Source organism: Dama dama, chromosome 22 (assembly GCF_033118175.1).
Source record: "Dama dama isolate Ldn47 chromosome 22, ASM3311817v1, whole genome shotgun sequence".
NCBI lineage: Eukaryota > Metazoa > Chordata > Mammalia > Artiodactyla > Cervidae > Dama > Dama dama.
This window is the reverse complement of record NC_083702.1, coordinates 12797383-12817031: the sequence shown is the minus strand read 5'-3', so window position 1 is coordinate 12817031 and position 19649 is coordinate 12797383. Positions and strand designations below refer to the sequence as shown.

General features: G+C 49.2%; 1 protein-coding gene across 2 annotated transcripts in view; it reads left to right on the top strand.

Moving 5' to 3' along the window:
* Positions 1-6635: 6635 nt before the first annotated feature.
* B4GALNT3 (beta-1,4-N-acetyl-galactosaminyltransferase 3) overlaps positions 6636-19649 on the top strand; it is a 97212-nt gene continuing 84198 nt past the window's right edge. For both annotated transcript variants that reach the window (XM_061124678.1, XM_061124677.1), the window contains exon 1: positions 6636-6810. In XM_061124678.1, coding sequence (XP_060980661.1) covers positions 6642-6810 — 169 coding nt within the window. In that variant the 5' untranslated portion in view covers positions 6636-6641. The remainder of the gene's footprint in view (positions 6811-19649) is intronic.

Genomic DNA, 19649 nt, shown 5'->3' with positions numbered 1-19649 from the left:
GACGTGGTTCTCCACCCCACCCTAACCCTTCCCAGTCCCAACAAGTCTCTGCTAACGGAGTTTGCCGCCTGCAGAGGGCGCGGAGAGGGGAGCAGTGTTGCTCTTAGCTTTCCCTCTCCAGGGCCAAGCTAAATTCCGGAGAACCACATACAGTGGGGATTTGTGTTTTCTTTCTTCCATCCCCAGTCTGGGCGGCGGCAGAGCTCAAAGAGCAGTCTGTTCTGGGGAAAAGGCGGCGTCTGCCTCTCTCTCAAGCCAGCCCTGATCAAACCCTGAGCAGCCGGTCCTTAGATAACACAGCTGAGAAACCTGAAACCCACAGCTCGCCTGCCTCCCATCAGAGGCCAGCATCACTGTCTGGAACCCGAGCCGGGCCTCTGAGATGCGGCTGTGATTGAGCGCTAAGCGGCACGGCTGGGGTTCTCGCTCCAGGGTTCATAGCCTGGACCTGTGAACTTACACAAAGAAGGTTTTCAGAAAGTCTGTCTGGGGCTTGAGCACTTGAGCTGTTTGGTGGCACCCTGAACATGTCCCAGGCTTTGGCATCATTGTTCTTCCCCGGCAAAGCCATAAGGTAGGTTCACACGGCCAAGCTGAGCACTTGCCTGGGGAGCCCGCAGCATCCCCAGCAGAGGAGCAGATTCAGTGGTACTTGAGGCAAGAGGAGGAACATCCACACTCCCGTGTTTGCTTCATGAGAGGAAGGAGTCCTTACTCAAATGGACTTTGGAGGAGGCACAAAGTTCTGTACAGTCAAAGCTACGGTTTTTCTGGTAGTTATGTATGGATATGAGTTGGACCGTAAAGAAGGCTGAGCACTGAAGAACTGGTGCTTTCAAATTGTGGTGTTGGAGAAGACCCTTGGTCTTCTTGGCGCTGAGAGTCCCTTGGACTGCAAGGTGATCAAACCAGTCAATCCTAAAGGAAATCAACCCTGAATATTCATTGGAAGGGCTGATGCTGAAGCTGAAGGTCCAAAACTTTGGCCACCTGATGCGAAGAACTGACTCACTGGAAAAGACCCTGATGCTGGAAAAGACAGGGCCAAAGGAGGAAAGGGAGACAGAGGATGAGATGGATGGCATCATTGACTCAAAGGACATGAGTTTGACCAAACTCAGGGAGATAGAGAAGGACCGTGAAGCCTGGCAAGTTGCAGTCCATGGGATCGAAAAGTTTGAAGGCTACTTAGCGACTGAACGACAGCAGCCTCCATGAACAGGAACTAAGAATATTTTCTGTGATTATAGTGTTTACTGAATGACTTCTAGGCAGGATGCTTCAGAAGCAGTCCAGATGACAGACCATAAGACAGACGTGGTTACCGACAAGCCCTGTTGGGGAGAAGTGTGAAGTCCGGAGTGGGAGACGCACATGGAAGACTTTATCTTTCTAGGATGAAAGAACAAGAGCAGGAAATCCAGCTTTGCTCAGAGGTCTGGAGACCTACAACTTATTCAGCAAATGCTGAGAACACCTTCAGCGCTGCAGGAGGTGGTGCCAGAGAGCTCAGGCATGAGAGCAAGCTGACATCAGTGTCACAATCCTCAAGGATTGTGCATTCACCTGTGTGTTTGTGCACATGGGGACCAAGTCTGTGGGATGTGTCCCGAGGGGAGGAAAGCAGGACTGAAAGCTTGCTCAGAGACACGGGGGGACTTCCCAGATGGCCCTAGTGGTAAAGAATCTGCCTGCCAGTGGAGGAGATACAGGTTCAATCTCTGGGTGGGAAAGATCCCCTGGAGGAGGAAATGGCAATCCACTCTAGTATTCTTGCCTGGAAAATCCCATGGACAGAGAATCCTGGTGGGCTATAGTCCATGGGGTCACAAAGAGTCGGATACGACTGAGTTAGCCTGTGTGTGTCTGGAGCCATGGCTAGCCACGTGCCTTCCAGACACCACACGTGTACTCTGAGCTGTGGGCTGTCACCCTCATGTTCAGTACAAAGCCTGGCTGTTGTCCGTCAGCAAATAGGAGGCCACAGACAGGAGAAACCATCTTCGCAGAGGTGAAAGAGTATCTTTCCACTGCATTTAGCGTCAGAGAGACATGGGGTGGAGCTTCAGCAAGCACTGATTATCTTCTGTTTCAGCACCAGCTGACCAGCAACCAAGACTACTGCTCACTCTTTCTCTCTTCAGTTTCCCAGCAACCACGCAGACCTGAGTGGAGGGAAACAACTGGCATCACTCAGGTGAAAACCCCATGAGTCAAAGTCCATTTTTCAACTTGGATAATTGTTGACTTGCTGGGGAATCCTCTTCCCCGGGGCGCAGACTGCTGGAGGAGCATCCGTAATCGTTTGGAGGCGATCACAGTGCCTGAAAGGGGAGCCAGGCCCAGCCATCGATGCCAAACAAGCCTCAAAGCGTGTAGCTCTGGTCTGGGTCACGCCTTGCTTTTGAGGGCTGCATTCATGACTGGAGATGAAGTCACAAGCACTCAGTGTGAGCTGCCCGGGATCTTTCCCAGCCAATGAGCTTTGTTCTGACCCTTCAGCATCATGTCTGTGTCCTCTTCTTCAGGTTCCCTTGACTCAGTGGTGCAGTCTTCTTCATCCTTCTACAGTCTTAGCACCATGCAGTCTTACCACCATCCTTCTACAGGGGTGGTAAATATTCATCTGTTTCCTATTCTGGTGTGTAGAATGATTTAGGACCACAGACGGTGGAGCTAAGGCTTGGAGCTTGAACTGGGCTCATGTGATTCTTTCTACCAGCCAGACAGAAGGGCTCAATTGCATTAGAAATCAGAAGTGGACAAGAAGAAGCATTCAGTGAGGGTCTCCACCTTCTCCCAGGAGTGACCTCTGCAGTAGCAAACTCTGCAGAAATATGTGTGAAAGATGGGGACTTCCCTGGTGATCCAGTGGTTAAGACTTTGCCTTCTGATGCAAGGGGTGCAGGTTAGGTAGCTAAGATCCCACATGCCTCAGGCAGAAAAAACAAAGCGTAAAACAGATGCAATATTGTAACAAATTTAAAAAAAAAAGACTTTAAAAATGGTCCACATTTTTAAAAAAATTTTTTAAGGAAAAAAGAGATTTGTGAAAGATGGACTCCTGGAAGGAAGGGACAGGAAAAAAGATGTCTTTAGCAATGAGTGGCCCAGGAGGCAAGGATGAGGGTGGGGAGGAGAGGATGAGAAGAAGGATCATGTGGCTGAGTGAGTTACGGATGTGCTGAGGGTGAGCTCACAGTTTCCAGGGTGAATATATTTCTCCAGGGGAACTTCCAAGGTAGCAATATGTGCAAAGGGGGAAAAAAAAAAAAGCATTGGGTCTGAAGTTAGCAAGCCTGAGTTTGACTCCCATCTGAGACAGAATTACCTTTATTGCCTTGAATAAGCTATTTACCATTTCTGAGCCCATTTCCCACGTGCAAAATGGAATCAGAGAAACCTACAGCGTTGGGTACGGATGATTTATGTGAGTTGATCACGGCCCTTGGGGATTGCACTGTTCAGAGCTCTCTCTCGGAAATTCTCTCCAAGGAACTCAGGCCTCTATGTCTCGGTCTAAGCCACTGGCTTAGTGATGGCCCAGAGCTCCCCATGGACTTATCGTTGGAATTTCCAACCAAGGTATCTCCAAGAAATAACATGTGAATAGCAGGGAAGCTCCTAAAATAAAAGTGAGGAGGAGAAGGAGGTCTGTATAGACGTAAGACTTTGGAAGGTCGGGCTGAGAGAGGACAATCTGGGTACAACAGAAAGAAGCCAGAGGCCAAGATCTGGTTTTCGTCCTGATTTCATCACTTACTGGTTGAAATACCAGTAAGTATGGTATACTATAAGCTCAAACATGCTACATTATTATTATTATTCTTTGGCCAAGCCACATAGCCTGTGGGATATTAGTTCCCCAAACAGGGATCAAACCCAGGCCCTGAGCAGTGAGAGCACAGAGTCCTAAACACGAAACCACCTCAGGTGCTGTATTATAACATAGACATCGGGTTTCAGGAACTGAGAAGGCTAGTGCTGGGGTTACAGGAGTTAATATATTCTGACATCTCTGTAGTCTAGAATAAGAACTGCTCTGGGACTTCCCTGGTAGTCCAGTGGTTAAGAATCTGCCTTCCAAAGCAGGGGACAGGGTTTCAACCCCCAGTTGGGGAACTAAAATCCCACAAAACTGCAGGGCAACTGCGCAGCAACTACAGGAGCCCATACACTGCAGCGAAGACCCAGTGCAGTCAAAATCTAAAAAATAAATAAAAATGAAAGCAGAGTCTGAAGAGGGAAGCAGAGTCCCAGGGTTTTCCTGACCACCTCACCCCTCCCCACCCTGCGTCCTCTTCAAGGACACCATTCAAGGTGTAAGAACAGAGAAGGAGTGAGAAGAGGAGGGCACAATATTGAGAGGTGCAGAAAAGATCAGTCTTTTTCCTTTTTCTTTCTCGTTTTCCGAATTTCTCTGGAATTCACTATTTGGACTAGAAACTTGACCTTTAAAGTGTTAGCTGTCTCTTTCGGTGGAATATTTTTTTCTCTTAAATGGCATGCTCTGTGTTTTATTTCTCCCCTTGTTCCCACATAATAAACACTTCAAGGCTCTGGTTCATTGAAGCAGTTGCATCCGTCTCTCTGGAGGGCCAAACTTTAAGGAGAGAATCATGGGGCTGCCACCAGTTTTCATGACAAAATCCTGAAAGTGATTCAGCGTAATATCCAGGGCGGTTGCCCCAGTGAGAGAGAGACTTCACATGCAGGGATCCTGGTCACCTCCCTCCTGCCTCGGCCAAGCTTCTACACTCTGGGTGCTCCTGTCTTGGTCTCCTGGAGAGGAAGAAGGGGTGGCAAGTGTCCCTATCTGTGGTCTGGACCTTCACAGAGACATTCCCCTGAGGCTACTGGTACAGAATTGTCCTCCAGACTCACCTTTGGCTAAAGAACTACATGGAGTTCTGGGGATATTCGCTCCTGGTGCTGCCTTGGTCCTCAAATGGTAGCAATGGTACTGAGTGCTAAATGGATGCCGTGCTGTATCCTAAGCATGCACAGTTCCCAGTTTTGAAGGCTTACAGCGAAGGTGGAAGACAAATTGTTGTTGATCAGTCGTTAAGTCATGTCCGACTGTTTGCGATCCCTTGGACTGTAGCACACCAGGCTTCCCTGCCCTTCACTATCTTCCAGAGTTTGCTCAAACTCATATCCATTGAGTCGGTGATACAAGGACTCAATCTTGGAAGACAAGACTCAAACTCAAAATAAGTGTGTACCTATCAGTGAATGGCTACGTGTCATGCAGGCAATTGTGTTAAAGCTCCAAGGAGGGTGGGGTTACTCAGGACTGGGCTGGTCCAAGAAAGCTTCATAGACCTGAAATGGACCTTGGAGTAGGAGTCAGACCTGACCAACTGGAAAAGAAAATGTCTGGGAGGCAGTGAATAGGCTCTAATTTTAGCTGGAGCAGCTTTCATATGGTCTTAAGAAGTTGGACGAGATTTTGGAAGGCCTTGAATTCTGCACTTTAATTCATAGCCGTTAGACATTTCTGAGCAGGTGTAAAGGAGTTTTATAAGGACGATCTGGTGGTAGTGGAGAAGATGGGGGGGCGGTGCAGGTGGGGAATCTGGAGTTAAGCGCTAGTTAGAAAGTTACAATAGTCCAGTGAAGCCTGTGGGACAGTGCGACATCCAGCTACTCTCAGTAGTAACCTAGAGAAGGGGATCGGCACTCAATTATGTGAGCTTCTGTCTTTGAGCAGTATTTTGCATGCAGTTCATTTGGCTTTAAAATATCTAGGAAGGCTTGTAATCCTCCACTTTCTCTATAGTCTCCTGAGTGTCCTCCCCAGGAGAAAAATGGAAAAAGAAAACTGCACTGTTCCTTTAGATAGTCCACTCTGCCCCTCTGAACTCTTAACCCTCATTTAAATAAGAGGATAAAATTTTACCTGCCTGGAGGAATATCTTGATGAAGTTTTTAATTCAAGGAGTGAGTTTCCTTATGCTTTTTTGTTTTTTGACTTGTAATTTTTTCCTCAGAACCCTCCAACATCCACTCTCACACCAAGCTCTGTCATCCTAGTCAGAACTGCTTGGGGTCACCCTGGGGGCTGTGTAGCTCTCCTAGGGCCTCTTGGAGATGTGCTGGGAGAGGGGACTGCGGCTGAACGAAGGGGCCCTGGCTCCCGCACTCCGATGTCCACTCTAAGGCAGGAACAGGGTCGCTGCAAGCAACGAAACGCCCCCAGACGAAGCCTCCCCGCGCGCCCCAGCGCCCCGCATGTGCCCAGTTCGACACCACTTGCACTTTGGGAGCAAACCTGCCGGGTCTCCGTACCGCGCAGAGTTTGGATCACAACTGCCCGCTGCGCCCCACGCACCCCGATCTGCGGAGGCGCCAGGGAGTGACCAGCAAGGCGGGAGCAGCAGTCCCCCTCCCGCCGCTTCTCGGGGGCGGGGCCCACCTGTGGCCGGGGGCGGGGCCGGGTCGGGGGCGGGGCAGGTGGGTCGCGGGCCGGGACGCGGGGCGGGGCGGCGCACCTGGGGAACCTCCTCGTGGGCAGAGCGAGGTCTGGCGGCTGCAAGCCCACAGCCCGCGTGGGCAGGAGCCGGGGGCCGGGGCGGGCGGCCGGGGCGCGGCGCGGCGCTGAGCGAGCGGGCGGGCGGGCGGGCCGGGGGCGCGGGGCCATGGGGGGCCCCCGGGCCGCGCGGCTCCGGCTGCTCCTGCGCCCGGTCAAGCTGCTGCGGAGGCGCTTCCGGCTGCTGCTGCTGCTCGCCTTGGTGTCCGTGGGGCTCTGGACTCTTTATCTGGAACTGGCGGCGTCAGCCCAGGTCGGCGGGAACCCCCTGAACCGCAGTGAGTAGCGCCGGGGCGCGCGGTGGGGAGGGGCAGGGCCGGCGGCCCCCGCCTGGGAGTCGTCCCCCCCATCGCGGACCGGGTGTCCACTCGCGGGGTCCCCAGGTGCCGGGCGCCGGTGGGACCCGGGTCACCCCGGCGGCGCTGGGCTCGCAGACCCGCTGCCGGAGACACGCGTCCACGCGGGCTGGGTCCATGTCCCTCTGGGTCCCTCGGCCGCCTCCGCCAGGCCGCGCGCTCCTGTCTGCGGGGCCCAGACTTTGCTCCCTGCCGAGTCTCCACGGCTCGCTGGGTTCGCTCCCCAGGTGCGTTTTCGGGGCGGTTGGGAGGGGGTTCTTTAACGATAAGGCCGAGAGCCACCCGCCTCTCCCCCCTCCCCCCGCCACCTTCCCACAGGCCACTCCCCTCCCAGCCCCTTCCTCTTCCTCCAGTCGCCCACCTCCCGCTGAGTGGCCCCCTCTCGGGGTCCTGACCGCGCACTGTCCCCACACAGCGGGTTGTCTGCAGCCCCCAGACCACCCTGCAGAATGGGCTGAACCCCGGACCCCGGTCAGGGCGCAGTGGGCAGCTCCGTGGACCGGACGGTGGGTGGATTCCTACTCTTCCAAGGGAGCCAGAGCCACTTAATTTTTCTGTGCCTCGGCTTCTTCCTAGGAAAACGGGAGAGGATTGTCTTGAGAGAGAGCTTTGCTTCCACAGGCATGGCTAGCCGAGGCGATTTTCAGTTTACTACTGATGGAGTGAAGTAAAAATCCTCAGTGTCAGGACTATGTGAAAGGTCACTGTCACAGTTGGGATAAAGAGAATCTCCCAGAACTACCAGGTGTCCTTCCCGGGCCTGAAGGGTGGAGGTTTATAATCCCAGAATGTTGTCTGGAATTCTAGATAAACATTCCCCCCATTCAGGAAACCAGAGGAGCCGCTGGTTCTGAAGCTCTGCTGAGAAGATGCTCTGAGTTCTTGTGTCAGCTGCTCTCCCCCGGGTTGGGCGTGGTGCTTTGCCTCCTCTTGTGGCCAAAGACAGGGAATTACTCGGGTCAGTAATTGAGCCGCTTCAGGATCGAGATAGATACTTGTGGCAGAACCTCTGCCTCTGTGGCTGTGGAAATATTTCTGGCTGTGGTGAGGAGACTGGGGTTCCATCCCTGATTCTGCTGCTAACGAGTTGGGGAATCCAGGGGCAGGTGGCTGCTGCTCAGGCCCAAGGGGGAAGTTGGCCCCTTTCCGTGTGGGCAGTCAGATTGTGTGATCTCTCGCCTGAGCATTGCTGGGGTCTGGGCGCTCCGAACAGCATGAGGAAGGGTCTTCCCAGCCAGGTCCATGGCTCTGAGGAGGAGGGTGCTTCCCTCTGAAGACCGGTCTGCCGTCCCACGGCTGGTCTTCCCTCCCCAAGCCTCGCTCTTCCCTCTGAAGGACAGAGTGGGTGGACACTCCCAGACCCATGGCCACTCAGACCAACCCACGTGGGTGAGCCCGGGTGAAGTGTGGGTGGGTGGGAGGTCCGGTTGAGATCTGCCTTCTCTCCTCCTTGGGACACTCCCTCTCAGTGTGGCCACCATCTTGTCAAACGTGGGAGCCTGTGGGGTCCTCTGCACAGATTAAAACCAGAGGGGAAGGCTGTTGCTTGGTGACCTGAGGTGAATGGCCTCCCTTTCCCCTCCCCCACCCCGTTTTCCTCAAGAGCACTTTCTCCTCAGGGAGCTGGGGTGCCATAGTCGTACTCTCTCACACCTGCTCCCAACCTCTGTCTCCTGTCTGCTGCCTCATCCTTCGCCATCCGAAGTTCCTGGGTCTGTTTGCTTTCCCTTCTCGATGCACCATCACTCTCTGCCTGGGTTTCCTTATTCTTTGTTTCCTTTTCCAAACTGACCCTTCTCCAAAGGAATGTCCCCAGCTTCCTACTCCACAGTCAGCTTTCCGCTTCTCTAACCCTCGTCTTTAAGGGTCCTCGGGGGTCCAAGCCTCCCCTCACCGACTCAGTGGACGTGAGTTTGAGCAAACTCCAGGAGAAGGTGAAGGACAGGGAAGCCTGGCATGCTGCAGTCCGTGGGGTCACAAAGAGTCGGACACGACTTAGCCACTGAACATCGAGCCTCTTCTCAGCCTCTTGGAACTCCTCAAGGCCACCTGCTGTCAGGGTGGCTTTTCATTCTGGGCTGTCCCACCATATTCTACTCTTTTCTTCTTCTTTTAAAAGTTATTTATTTATTTATTTTTGGCCGTGCTGCATTTTCATTGCTGCGTGAGGACTTTCTCTATTTGTGATGAGCAGGGGCTACTCTGTTGTTGGGCACAGGCTTCTCCTTGCAGTGGCTTCTCTTGCTGTGGAGCATGGGCTCTAGGGCTAGGGAGCTCAGTAGTTGTGGCTCTCAGGCTCTAGAGCACCAGCGCAGGCTCAATAGTTATGGCTCCTGGGCTTAGTTGCTCCGAGGCATGTGGGATCTTCCCGGACCAGGGATTGAACCCGTGTCCCCTGCATTGGCAGGCGGATTACTATCAAGTATACCACCAGGGAAGTCCTCTACTCTTTTCTGATTTCCTGTTGGAATGAGATTTTTAGATAGTGGCTGTGATTTCTGGCTCCCTGACTCCCGTCATTTGTCTTTAAGAAGCCGAGACACCAGGCATTAAGGTCTTCTCTTGTCTTCTAGGTCTTGCTCCCAGCTGTTCCTCTGGAGGGAGAGTGGGGGAGGAGGACTTGGGAAGCAGAAGGGTGGGAAGAGGGCTGCAGGCCTTCCTCGCTATATACCCTGGCACACAGCAGCAACCGGAACCCCATCTTGACCACCCTGCCTCCCTCTAGCAGTCCTGCCAACTCACCCCACCACCAGCCTCCTGTCATCTGTAAGGCCAGCCTCCATTACCAGGAACCTTTCATTTGCCTGTCCCCGTGTGGCTGCCGCCCTGATCTGGCACTGGGAGAAGTGTGGGGAGAGATGGCAGTTAACAGACTCCAGGGTGGTAAGGTAATGACAGGGAGCATGCTTCCTGCTGCTTCTCGGAGTAACCCCATAGTTTGACATGGGTGATGTGCAATTTGAGCTTCATATTAGAAAAAGATACAGCCACATGGGGAGTATCCAAAATCGTTCACAAATGTAAAAATGGGTTCCTTAAACAAAAGACAGAGAGCTGTTCACTTCTCATTTAAACAAATATTTGTTCAGCACATAGCTCGAGCAGGGCATTATGCTCAGTCACTTAGATGTGGTGATGACTCCGTTATGGTTTCTGTCTCTCGCAGCTTTCCCTCTTGGAGGGCAGTTCGGGTGCATGTGTGAAAATAATCACAGTATGAGACAACCATCATGTTTTACATGGGTAGAACCTACCTGTTGCTGTGACACTTGTGAAAATGAGACATGGCTCTTTGAACTAGTAATTCTTGGAAGTGGTGACATTTCAGGAGAACTTGAGGAGTTGGTAAGACTTTAGCAGATGTAGAAAGAGAACGATGTTCCAGGCAGAGAGGTCAGCAGAAGCCCAGAACAAGAGTCAAGAAGTTCACGTTTGGGAGTGTTGGGTGTCTGGGTTTGGTGAAGGAGAATGGTGCCAGATTAGGGAAGACTTTTAACAACCTTAAAGGGTGGTGTTTATTCAGTAGATAAGAAAACATTTCAAAGTTTTATAACAGAATAGGAGCAGGAAAGGAAATAGTGAAACTGTTTAAGAAGACTGTACTTTGCTGTGGACAGTGGTGCTGGGTTGGGGTGGAAGTTTCCATGCTGTGGCTGCATTGGCCTTTAGCTGTTGGGTCATGGAGCTCCACTGGGGACAGGTCAGGGCTCTAGTGGGACATTCAGAGGGTCTGGGGCAGTCACTATATACCAACACGTTCATAAATGTTCCAGTGTTTCGAGAACTGGCACAGCTGTACTGGTGTGTACTGGCTGAAAGCAACGCTGGGCACAGACTATTACTGGAAGTTAAGGAGTCCATTCTGGCAGGTTTTAACGAGCCAGACCCATTTGTTCAGATTGGTTTAGCTTCGTCCTGCCCGAGGGCAGAGGTCTGGGCTAGAATGGTTTCTAGGTTCTCTGATCTGTAACTGACCTGCTGCTGTGACCAACTTGATGCTGGAACCAAGCAGTCATCTCTGGGCACAGAGCCAGGGCCGAGCAGTCATGCCTACCAGCCTCTTTCCAGATCTCACAAGGCTGGGTCTGCAATGTCCCCATGTAAAGGCCCAGTTTACCTGCTGAACCATCCAGAGTGTCCACAAGCTCAGGAATTCATTGGCTTCCACCACCTGAAACCTAAAACACCTCTCTCTGGCTGGCCTTGCAACTCCTAATGGACTCTGAGCAGACTGGGGAGGTACAGCCACAGAGGTCAGGCTGGCCCTGCAGCTCCTGGGGTCACCACAGCCATTCCGACTTGGAAGGGATGCAAACCCTCTAGTCATGGAGGTAACTCAGGGTAGAAGAGTAATCTGAGATGCAGACTGGGAGAGAGGGAGAAGCAGGAGAGACAGATGTGTGGGCTGAGCTGGGATGCTGAGACTCGGAGCAGCAGAGGCAAGTGGGGACGGAAGCCCAGCTGCTCTGTGGCTCCTTGTGGCCCCTGGAACCTGTCCACGCCACCCTGGGCTGGGCTGTCCCTCTGTCTCCTGGACGCTCTGGCTCCTGTCCCTCTGTCCTTATGTTGAAGGACACAAGTCCTCTGTCTCTTTATGCTGCCATTCTGGCCATCCAGCTGCCGCGTGCAACTTCAGATCAGTATTCAGTTCAGGGAAAATACTGGGCACTCAGATACCTCCTGGGTATGGATGGTAAGCTCTGAATTTCCAAGCACCTGATATTTTCCACTGGCAGATACTTTGTTTATCAGTGATGGATCCAAGAATAGAACCTAGGAATTCTTGCTCCTCGTCCATAATACATAGAAACAACAATAGCCTTTAAACGCAAATGGAAGGATAAGAATGATGCCTTCAGTGCTTTTTTATTAGAAGTGTGTTTCCTTTGGACCAGTGCGGCCTGCAGCAGGCCTCGGGGAAGCAAGGACAGGGACTCAGCTGTGACCACTCCTTTCCCTGGGTTCTGTAGTCCTCTTTGACGTGGGCGCAGAGTCCTGGCAGCCTGGCAGGCCCTGCTCTCCTCCTGCCAACCTGAGACCCTCTGGTGGGCTGAGCCCCGATCCGTGGTACTGCAGATGCCGACTGTGTCCTGGGAGTCATGTGTCCAAGCAGCATGAGATCTTTGCAGTGGCCACTCCTGTGCTGGCTTGCAGAGGGGCTGGGCTGCCTGCAGTAGTTTTCCAGGCCCCAGAGCCTGGCCTTGCCCTCCAGCCTGGGCTTTATGGAGCGGAGCAGAACAGCCGCCAGGACAGGGCTTGCTTTGGAATGGGGCCTGGAGGCTGCTTTTGGACTTGGCCTCTCACTGCCTGCTTCTCCACTGAGTTCCACCAGTCTCAGGGCCTTCCCTTTAAGCTTCCACGAGCACATTTCCTTCTATCCGAGGATGATGAGGCATCAACTAGGCCAAGCACACGTTCTGAGCTTTCAGACAATCCTTCTTGGACCTTGTGACCCGCAGTTAATGGGTCTAAATGTTATCTGATGTAGAAAGGACCCCTGGAAGAGCCGAAGCAGTTTGGACGGGGTATATAAAGGCCATTGCACTGAACGTGTCAGTGCATCTGAGCAAAGCATGATGGATACATCTTTACATTTCTACAGACTCTTAGGTTTCTACAAGTGCTACATTGTATTAGAAGTATCCATGAGATGAGCAAAAATGGATTTTAAAAAAAAATTTATTTATTTGGCTGCACAGGATCTTAGTTGGGCATGTGGGATCTTTGATCATAGTTGCGACTTGCAGGATCTAGTTCTGGGCCAGGGATTGAACCTGGGCCCTCTGCATTGGAGGCCTGGAGTTTTAGCCACTGGACCACCAGGGAAGTCATGAATATTTTTTTTTAATCTCTGTAATATTTTAGTATGTGATTAATTTTTTATGCTAAACTTTTAAATTTCTTAACTGTTGACCAACTTTTTTAGAAAATAAGCATGTGAATTGTCCATGTGGTCCCTGTTTTGTTTGACCTTTCATGGAAGTATATTACATGTACAGAAAAAGGCACATGTAAGGAAGCAGCTTGATGAATCTCCACAGACTGAACATACCCCTGTAAGGAACACTCCAAGGAAGAAACAACCTGACCAGCGCTTTTTGTCGCTACCATAAACATAGATTAATTTTTATACTTTATGGAAGTGAATCACACAGTGTGTGATTTATTTTTTAAATAGTATTTCCTTATGATTATAAAAGTGATACATGTTCATTATACCAGATAATGTCTGTGTGCCTGGACCACATTAACCCCCATAAAATTATCTTTTTGTGCGCTGAGCTTTCCACACAACTGATCCAGTAACTTAAGGAGGGGTCAAGGAAGACCAGGACCTCAGTGCTATGTGTATAGCCCTGTGAGATTCTCCAAGGATGGGATTGAGAGCCATCCAGAAATGTTTCTTCTGGTCTTTATTTTCTTCTTCCCGTTTCAGAGATATAATTGAAATGTTAAAGTATACATCTAATGGGTTTCCCTGGTGACTCAGTAGTAAAGAATCCTCCTGCAGTGCAGGTGACATGGGTCGGGAAGATCCCTTGGAATAGGAAATGGCAACACACTCCTGTATTCTTGCCTGGGAAATCCCATGGACAGAGGAGCCTGGCAGGCTGTAGTCCATGGGATCGCAGAAGAGTGGGACATGATTTAGAGGCTAAACAACAATAACACAGCATAATGGTGTGATATATGTATATGTTGCAAAATGATCACTACAACAAGTTCAGTTAACATCCATCATCACATAATTATAATTTTTTTTTCTTGTGATGAGATCTTTTCTTCTGGTCTTGATAATTGAACTAGCCATGCTCTCTTGAGCAATCCATTCATTTTCCTTTTTATTGGCCATGTAAGTTGTACTACCACTCAGGTTTCTCCCTTTGTGTTGGTTACTAGAAAGCTTCAGTTTTTGGATCATTTGGAAAAATGTGTAAAAGATTTTATGAACTGCATTTTGGCATCAATTTTATGCCTATATTTTTTCATTTTTTTCCCTGCAACTACTCTAATTTATGTCATCTTATCTTCTGTGGTACTTGAAAACCACAAAAAACTTCAGTATTTTTCTAGACTAAATCAGGTTTTAAAGAAATCAGTAAATCAATGGGATATTTAAAAATATGAAGAAGAAACTAACCATCACCTGTAATCCCACTACTTTGACATATAGATTGTTGAAAAGAAAAAATAAAGTATAATAGGTGTGATAACCAGATGCCTGATTCTGGAAAGAATTCTAGATTAAAACCCCCTAGAACCTGAAAAATTATTTTCTCTTCTTTTTTAGTGTATTTAGGTATTGAAAAATTTAATTACATTTAAAAATAAATTCTTGGGACTTCCCTGGCAGTCCAGTGGTTAAGACTCCATGTTACCAATGCAGGGGACACGGGTTTGACTTCTGGTTGGGGAACTAAGATACTACATGCCATGTGGAGTGGTCAAAAAATAAATAAAAATAAAAATCAGTGCAAAAAAAGAAACTCCCGATGAACAAAAAATCAATAATTAAAAAAAAAAATTCTCACCTCCTTGTATATGAAGAAGATATCAAAAGCTTGAAATTTACTAACAAATGCTGGGACCTGAGTGATTGTCTTTGAAAACAATGACATAAATGTAAGGAATTTAATAAAGCTTGGGACACCACTGACAATACTACTAAAACAACACATGGGACTGGACAGGAAGGCCAAGAATCTCGTCTGTCCTGGGGGTCTAGCCCCTCCCCCTAAGGCCAGTCCAGGGAAGAGCGGGAAGAGCTGTGGCTTCTGGATGTCACAGACATCAGCGGTCCAGCGCCTTTACTAACATGAGAAAACAGGCCTGGGGACAAGGTGGTATCTGCCTCCTACCAATCTCTTCTCTTCTTTTAAACTGTTCTTGGGAGTTCCCTGGCGGTCCAGTGGTGAGTTAGGACTCATTACTTTTATTGCCAGGATCCAGGTTTGATCCCTGGTGAGGGAACTGAGATCCTGCAAGTGATCAAAGGTGGAGTTGTGCTTTATGGCACCAAGACCAGGGAACAGGGCCCAGGGTGGAAAAAGGAGAAGGGAGGCTGAGGGAATAGAGAAATGGCATTCCAGAAAGACCAAGGGTTTTATACAGGCATGCCTCAGAGATACTGCGAGTTTAGATCCAGACCCCTGAAATAAAGCGAATATTACGAGAAAGTGACCCACACAAAGGTTTTGGTTTCCTAGTGCATGTAACAGTTGAATTTATGCTCACTTGCATCTGATTCTCTGTGACCCCTTGGACAGTAGCACGTCAGGCTCCTCTGTCCATGGAATTCTCCAGGCAAGAATGCTGGAGTGGGTTGCCATTTTCTACTCCAACGTAACAGTTATGTTTATACTATACTGTAGTCTATCCTGAGAAATCTGTATGCAGGTCAAGAAGCAACAGTTAGAACCAGACATGGAACAACGGACTGGTTCCAAATTGTGGAAGGAATACCTCAAGGCTATATATTGTCACCCTGCTTATTTAATGTATATGCAGAATACATCATGTGAAATGCTGGGCTGGATGAAGCATAAGCTGGAATCAAGATTGCCAAGAGAAATATCAATAACCTCAGATATGCAGATGACACCACCCTTATGGCAGAAAGTGAAGAGGAACTAAAGAGCCTCTTGACAAAAGTGAAAGAGGAGAGTGAAGAAGCTGGTTTAAAACTCAACATTCAGAAAACTAAGATCACGGCATCTGGTCCCATCACTTCATAGCACATAGATGGGGAAGCAATGGAAACAGTGACAGACTTTATTTTCTTGGGCGCCAAAATCACTGCAGATGGTGACTGAAGCCATGAAATTAAAAGACACCTGCTCCTTGGAAGAAAAACTATGACCAACCTAGACAGTGTATTAAAAAGCAGAGACATTACTTTACTGACAGAGGTCCATCTAGTCAAAGGTATGGTTTTCCCAGTAGTCATGTATGAATGTGAGGGTTGGACTGTAAAGGAAGCTGAGTGCTAAAGAATTTGAACTCTGGTGTTGGAGAAGACTCTTGAGAGTCTCTTGGACTGCAAGGAGATCCAACCAGTCAATCCTAAAGGAAATCAACCCTGAATATTCATTGGAAGGACTGATGCTGAAGCTGAAACTCCAATACTTCGTTTACCTGATGCGAAGAACTGACTCCTTGGAAAAGACCCTGATGTTGGGAAAGATTGATGGCAGGAGGAGAAGGGGTCAACAGAAGATGAGATAGTTGGATGGCATCACCAACTTGATGGACATGAGTTTGAGCAAGCTCTAGGAGTTGGTGATGGACAGGGACATGGTAATGGCATGCTGCAGTTCATGGGGTTGGAAAGAGTTGGACATGACTGACAACTGACCTGAACTGAAGTGTACAGTAGTATTATGTCTAAAAACCCCTATGTATATACTTAATTAAAAATACTTTATTGGTTGAATTCAGGAGGAAAAAAAAAAAAATTTTACTGGTTAAAAAGTGCTGGGACTTCTCTGGCGGTCCAGTAGTTGAGACTCCATGCTTTTACTGCAGGGGACCAGATACCTGGTCTGAGAACTAAAATCCTACATGCCATGTGACATAACCAAAAAAAAAAAAAAAAAAATTGCTAACCATCGTCTGAGTCTTCAGTGAGTCATAATTTTTTTGCGATAGTAGCATCATTAAAAAAAAAAGTAACATCAAAGATCACTGATCACAGATCACCATAACAAATAAAATAATAATGAAAAAGCTTGAACTACTTCAGGAATTACCAAAATGTGACATAGAGACACAAAGCGAACAAATGCTGTTGGAAAAATGGTGCCGACAGACTGGCTCAACACTCAACAAAGGTTGCCATAAACCTTCAATTTGTAAAAAATGCAATATCTGCAAACTGCACTAAAGCAAGTTATGCCTGTATAGATGCTAGGAAATTGAGTGAGGTGTAGTTTTCAATTCTTTTCTTTTGCAAATCTTGAATGGCTGCAGAGGTGATTTATTTTAAAACTTAAGTAAAAATATTTCTGGAGTATTTACTTTTCTGGGGGGCTGCTGACTGGGATAAAAAGCATGGATAATTCTTGGAAAAACGTATGGAATTTGAAGACAGGGCAGAGTTCGTATCCATGCTTTATCCTTCACCTGTTGCAGGACTTTGTATAAAGTGTTTATTCCTTCTCAAGCCTCAGATGCTTTGTCTGGATAATGGGCTTCTGTGACCTCCCTGCAGAGCTGTTATGATTAAGTAAGACTCAGTGACCCTCACACATGTTAAGCGCCCAGTGAGGCTCAACATAAGCCCAGCATATGTCAGGAGCTCGGAGAGTGTGGGTTCCCATTTCTTCCCCTTTGGAGTTCACAGTCTGATGGGAGTTAGGGAAAGGCCGGACAGGAATGTGTGGACATGGTCCTCAGCCAGCCCCTTGCTGCTGCCTCTCCAGCTTCTCAGCCCACGACACAGCCATGCCGAGAACCCTTTGCCATCGCCAGACCCTGCACGTCTGCACCTGCCACCACCTCCTTCCACCAGTCTTCTGTTTTTGATGATTGGTGCCGCCTCCTTCTTTCCATCTGCGCTGATGGGGCGGGGCTGGGTGGGTTAGGAGTCAAGGATTTTGCTGAGACGGAGAGTCATCTGGGGGCTGGACCAGGGCACCAAAGCTCTGCAGTTGGGCAATATGGCCCGTGGCTCAGCTGCCCGCCCCCGAGCACGCTCAGAGGATGTCCGGGGCTTGGAGGAAGCAACACTGGACTGTATCTCAGTTTTAATCCCAGCTTTGAAGCTGACTTATCACGGGCGCTTTCACAGGTCCTGTGTCTCTTGGGGGCTTCACTTGGGTAATCTTGCATTCAGTGGGGTGCCTGTTTCAGGGGCAGGTTTGGAACCTCTCTTGGGTCACTGTCCAGGGGGCCAGTCCATCCTTGCCCTTCGGGCCTTCAAGACTCAGTTGCCTGGTGGAGGGGTGGTCACTGTCCCAGTGCTTCTGGCTATTTGGCCTCCAAGGTCACCCATGATAATGTGGCCTCCACACAAGCAGTTGCTTCAGAGATTAAAGGCCTCTCTGCTGAGATCTCCTTACAAATCCTCTGATCCTTTCCTCTCCACCCTTCCTGCCAACCAGGGTCCAAATGGATGTGTGCAGGCCTGTACACACACATGCCCCCTCCCAACTACCTGCCAGCTGGTGTCCAGATCCCTCATCATCACCCCTGAGCCAAAGATTGGCAGGGAGAGCGAGGACATGGAGGGAGTCCTGGGGAGTCAGGGCGAACGCTCAGTCCTGGGTCCTCTTTTGTTATATCAGCTGAGCAGAGTGCTGAGGGTACATCTCAGATGAAGGACTTCCAGCAGCAGAAGGAGAGGAAGTTGGACAGACACAAGTGGGAAGTGGAGGCAGAGGCATCTACCCCATTTTTAAAATTTGATTCAGTGACTGTGTTTTTCATATCTGTGAGTTTTATTTGGTTCTATTTCTGATTTGGTTTCTTTTGTAAAACTGTTCTCCTAGGAACTTCTCTGACAGTCCAGTGGTTGAGACTTTGCCTTCCAATGCAGGGGGTACAGGTTCGATCCCTGGTCAGGACGCTAAGATCCCACATACTTCATGTGTGATCAAAAAAATAAAATAAATAAAACAGAAACAATATTGAAACAAATTCAATAAAGACTTCAAAATACTGGAGTGGGTTGCCATTTCCTCCTCCAGAGAATCTTCATGACCCAGTGATCCAACCCATGTCTCCTACATTGCAGGTGAATTCTTTGCCCACTGAGCCAGCTGGGGAGCTATATAGTACTGCTCTGTAATAGGTTTATATTTTTCACACAAATAATACATGAAAAGCAAGCACAAAAACATTTTTTTTTTAAATTTTTAATCTTACAGTACAGTACATTGCAAAGTGCAGTAGTTCAGTATAACAACTGGCATACAGGGGCCAGCATCAAGTAACCAGGGGCAAAGTTACTGACTGGAGAAGGGAGAGGAGGTGGGAGATGGTGGAGCTGAAGGACTGTCAGTGACAGGAGATGGAGGGCAAGCTGCCCGACATTGATAGAATGCGCATTCATGTCTTTGAAAGTTCACAACTTGACGGCTCATATGTAGGGACTTCCTGTAATGGCTGTTTTTCCCTCATTGCAAACTTGGATCCTGAAACCAGGATGAGGGGAGGACATCCTACAGACAGCCCCATGGGAATGAACCTCTGCCCCTCCCCCCGCCCCTGCACATTTTGTGCTCCGTTAGCATACTTATCAGAGGCTGCCTTGCCTCTGAGTTATTTCTGTCTGTCTGTCTTCCTCCACGAGATTGAATTTCTCGAGTGCCGGACCTGGGCACTTTCCCCTGGTCTCCTTTGTGCAGAGACTTTTAATCTTTTGTGGCTTGTGTACACTTGCAAGAATCTGGGAAAGGACCTGGAGACCCTCTCCCCAGAAATGTGTCTGCCCCTCATATTTTGAGTGCTATTTATGGGAGGTGCACAGGCCCCTGGCCCCTCTCCATAGATCCCTAGTTGAGAACTCTGCCTGTGTGCCTTGCCTGATACCTGTGGGTGACAAGTTCTCAGACTCTGGTTGGCTTGGAGACATCCTCCCAATTAAATCCACCTATGAGAGAGTTGGACCATGAAGAAGGCTGAGTGCTAAAGAATAGACACTTTCAGACTGTGGTGTGGATTCTTCAGAGCCCCTTGGACCGCACGGAGGAAATCAACCCTGAATATTCATTGGAAGAACTGATGCTGAAGCTGAAGCTCCAATACTTTGGTCACCTGAT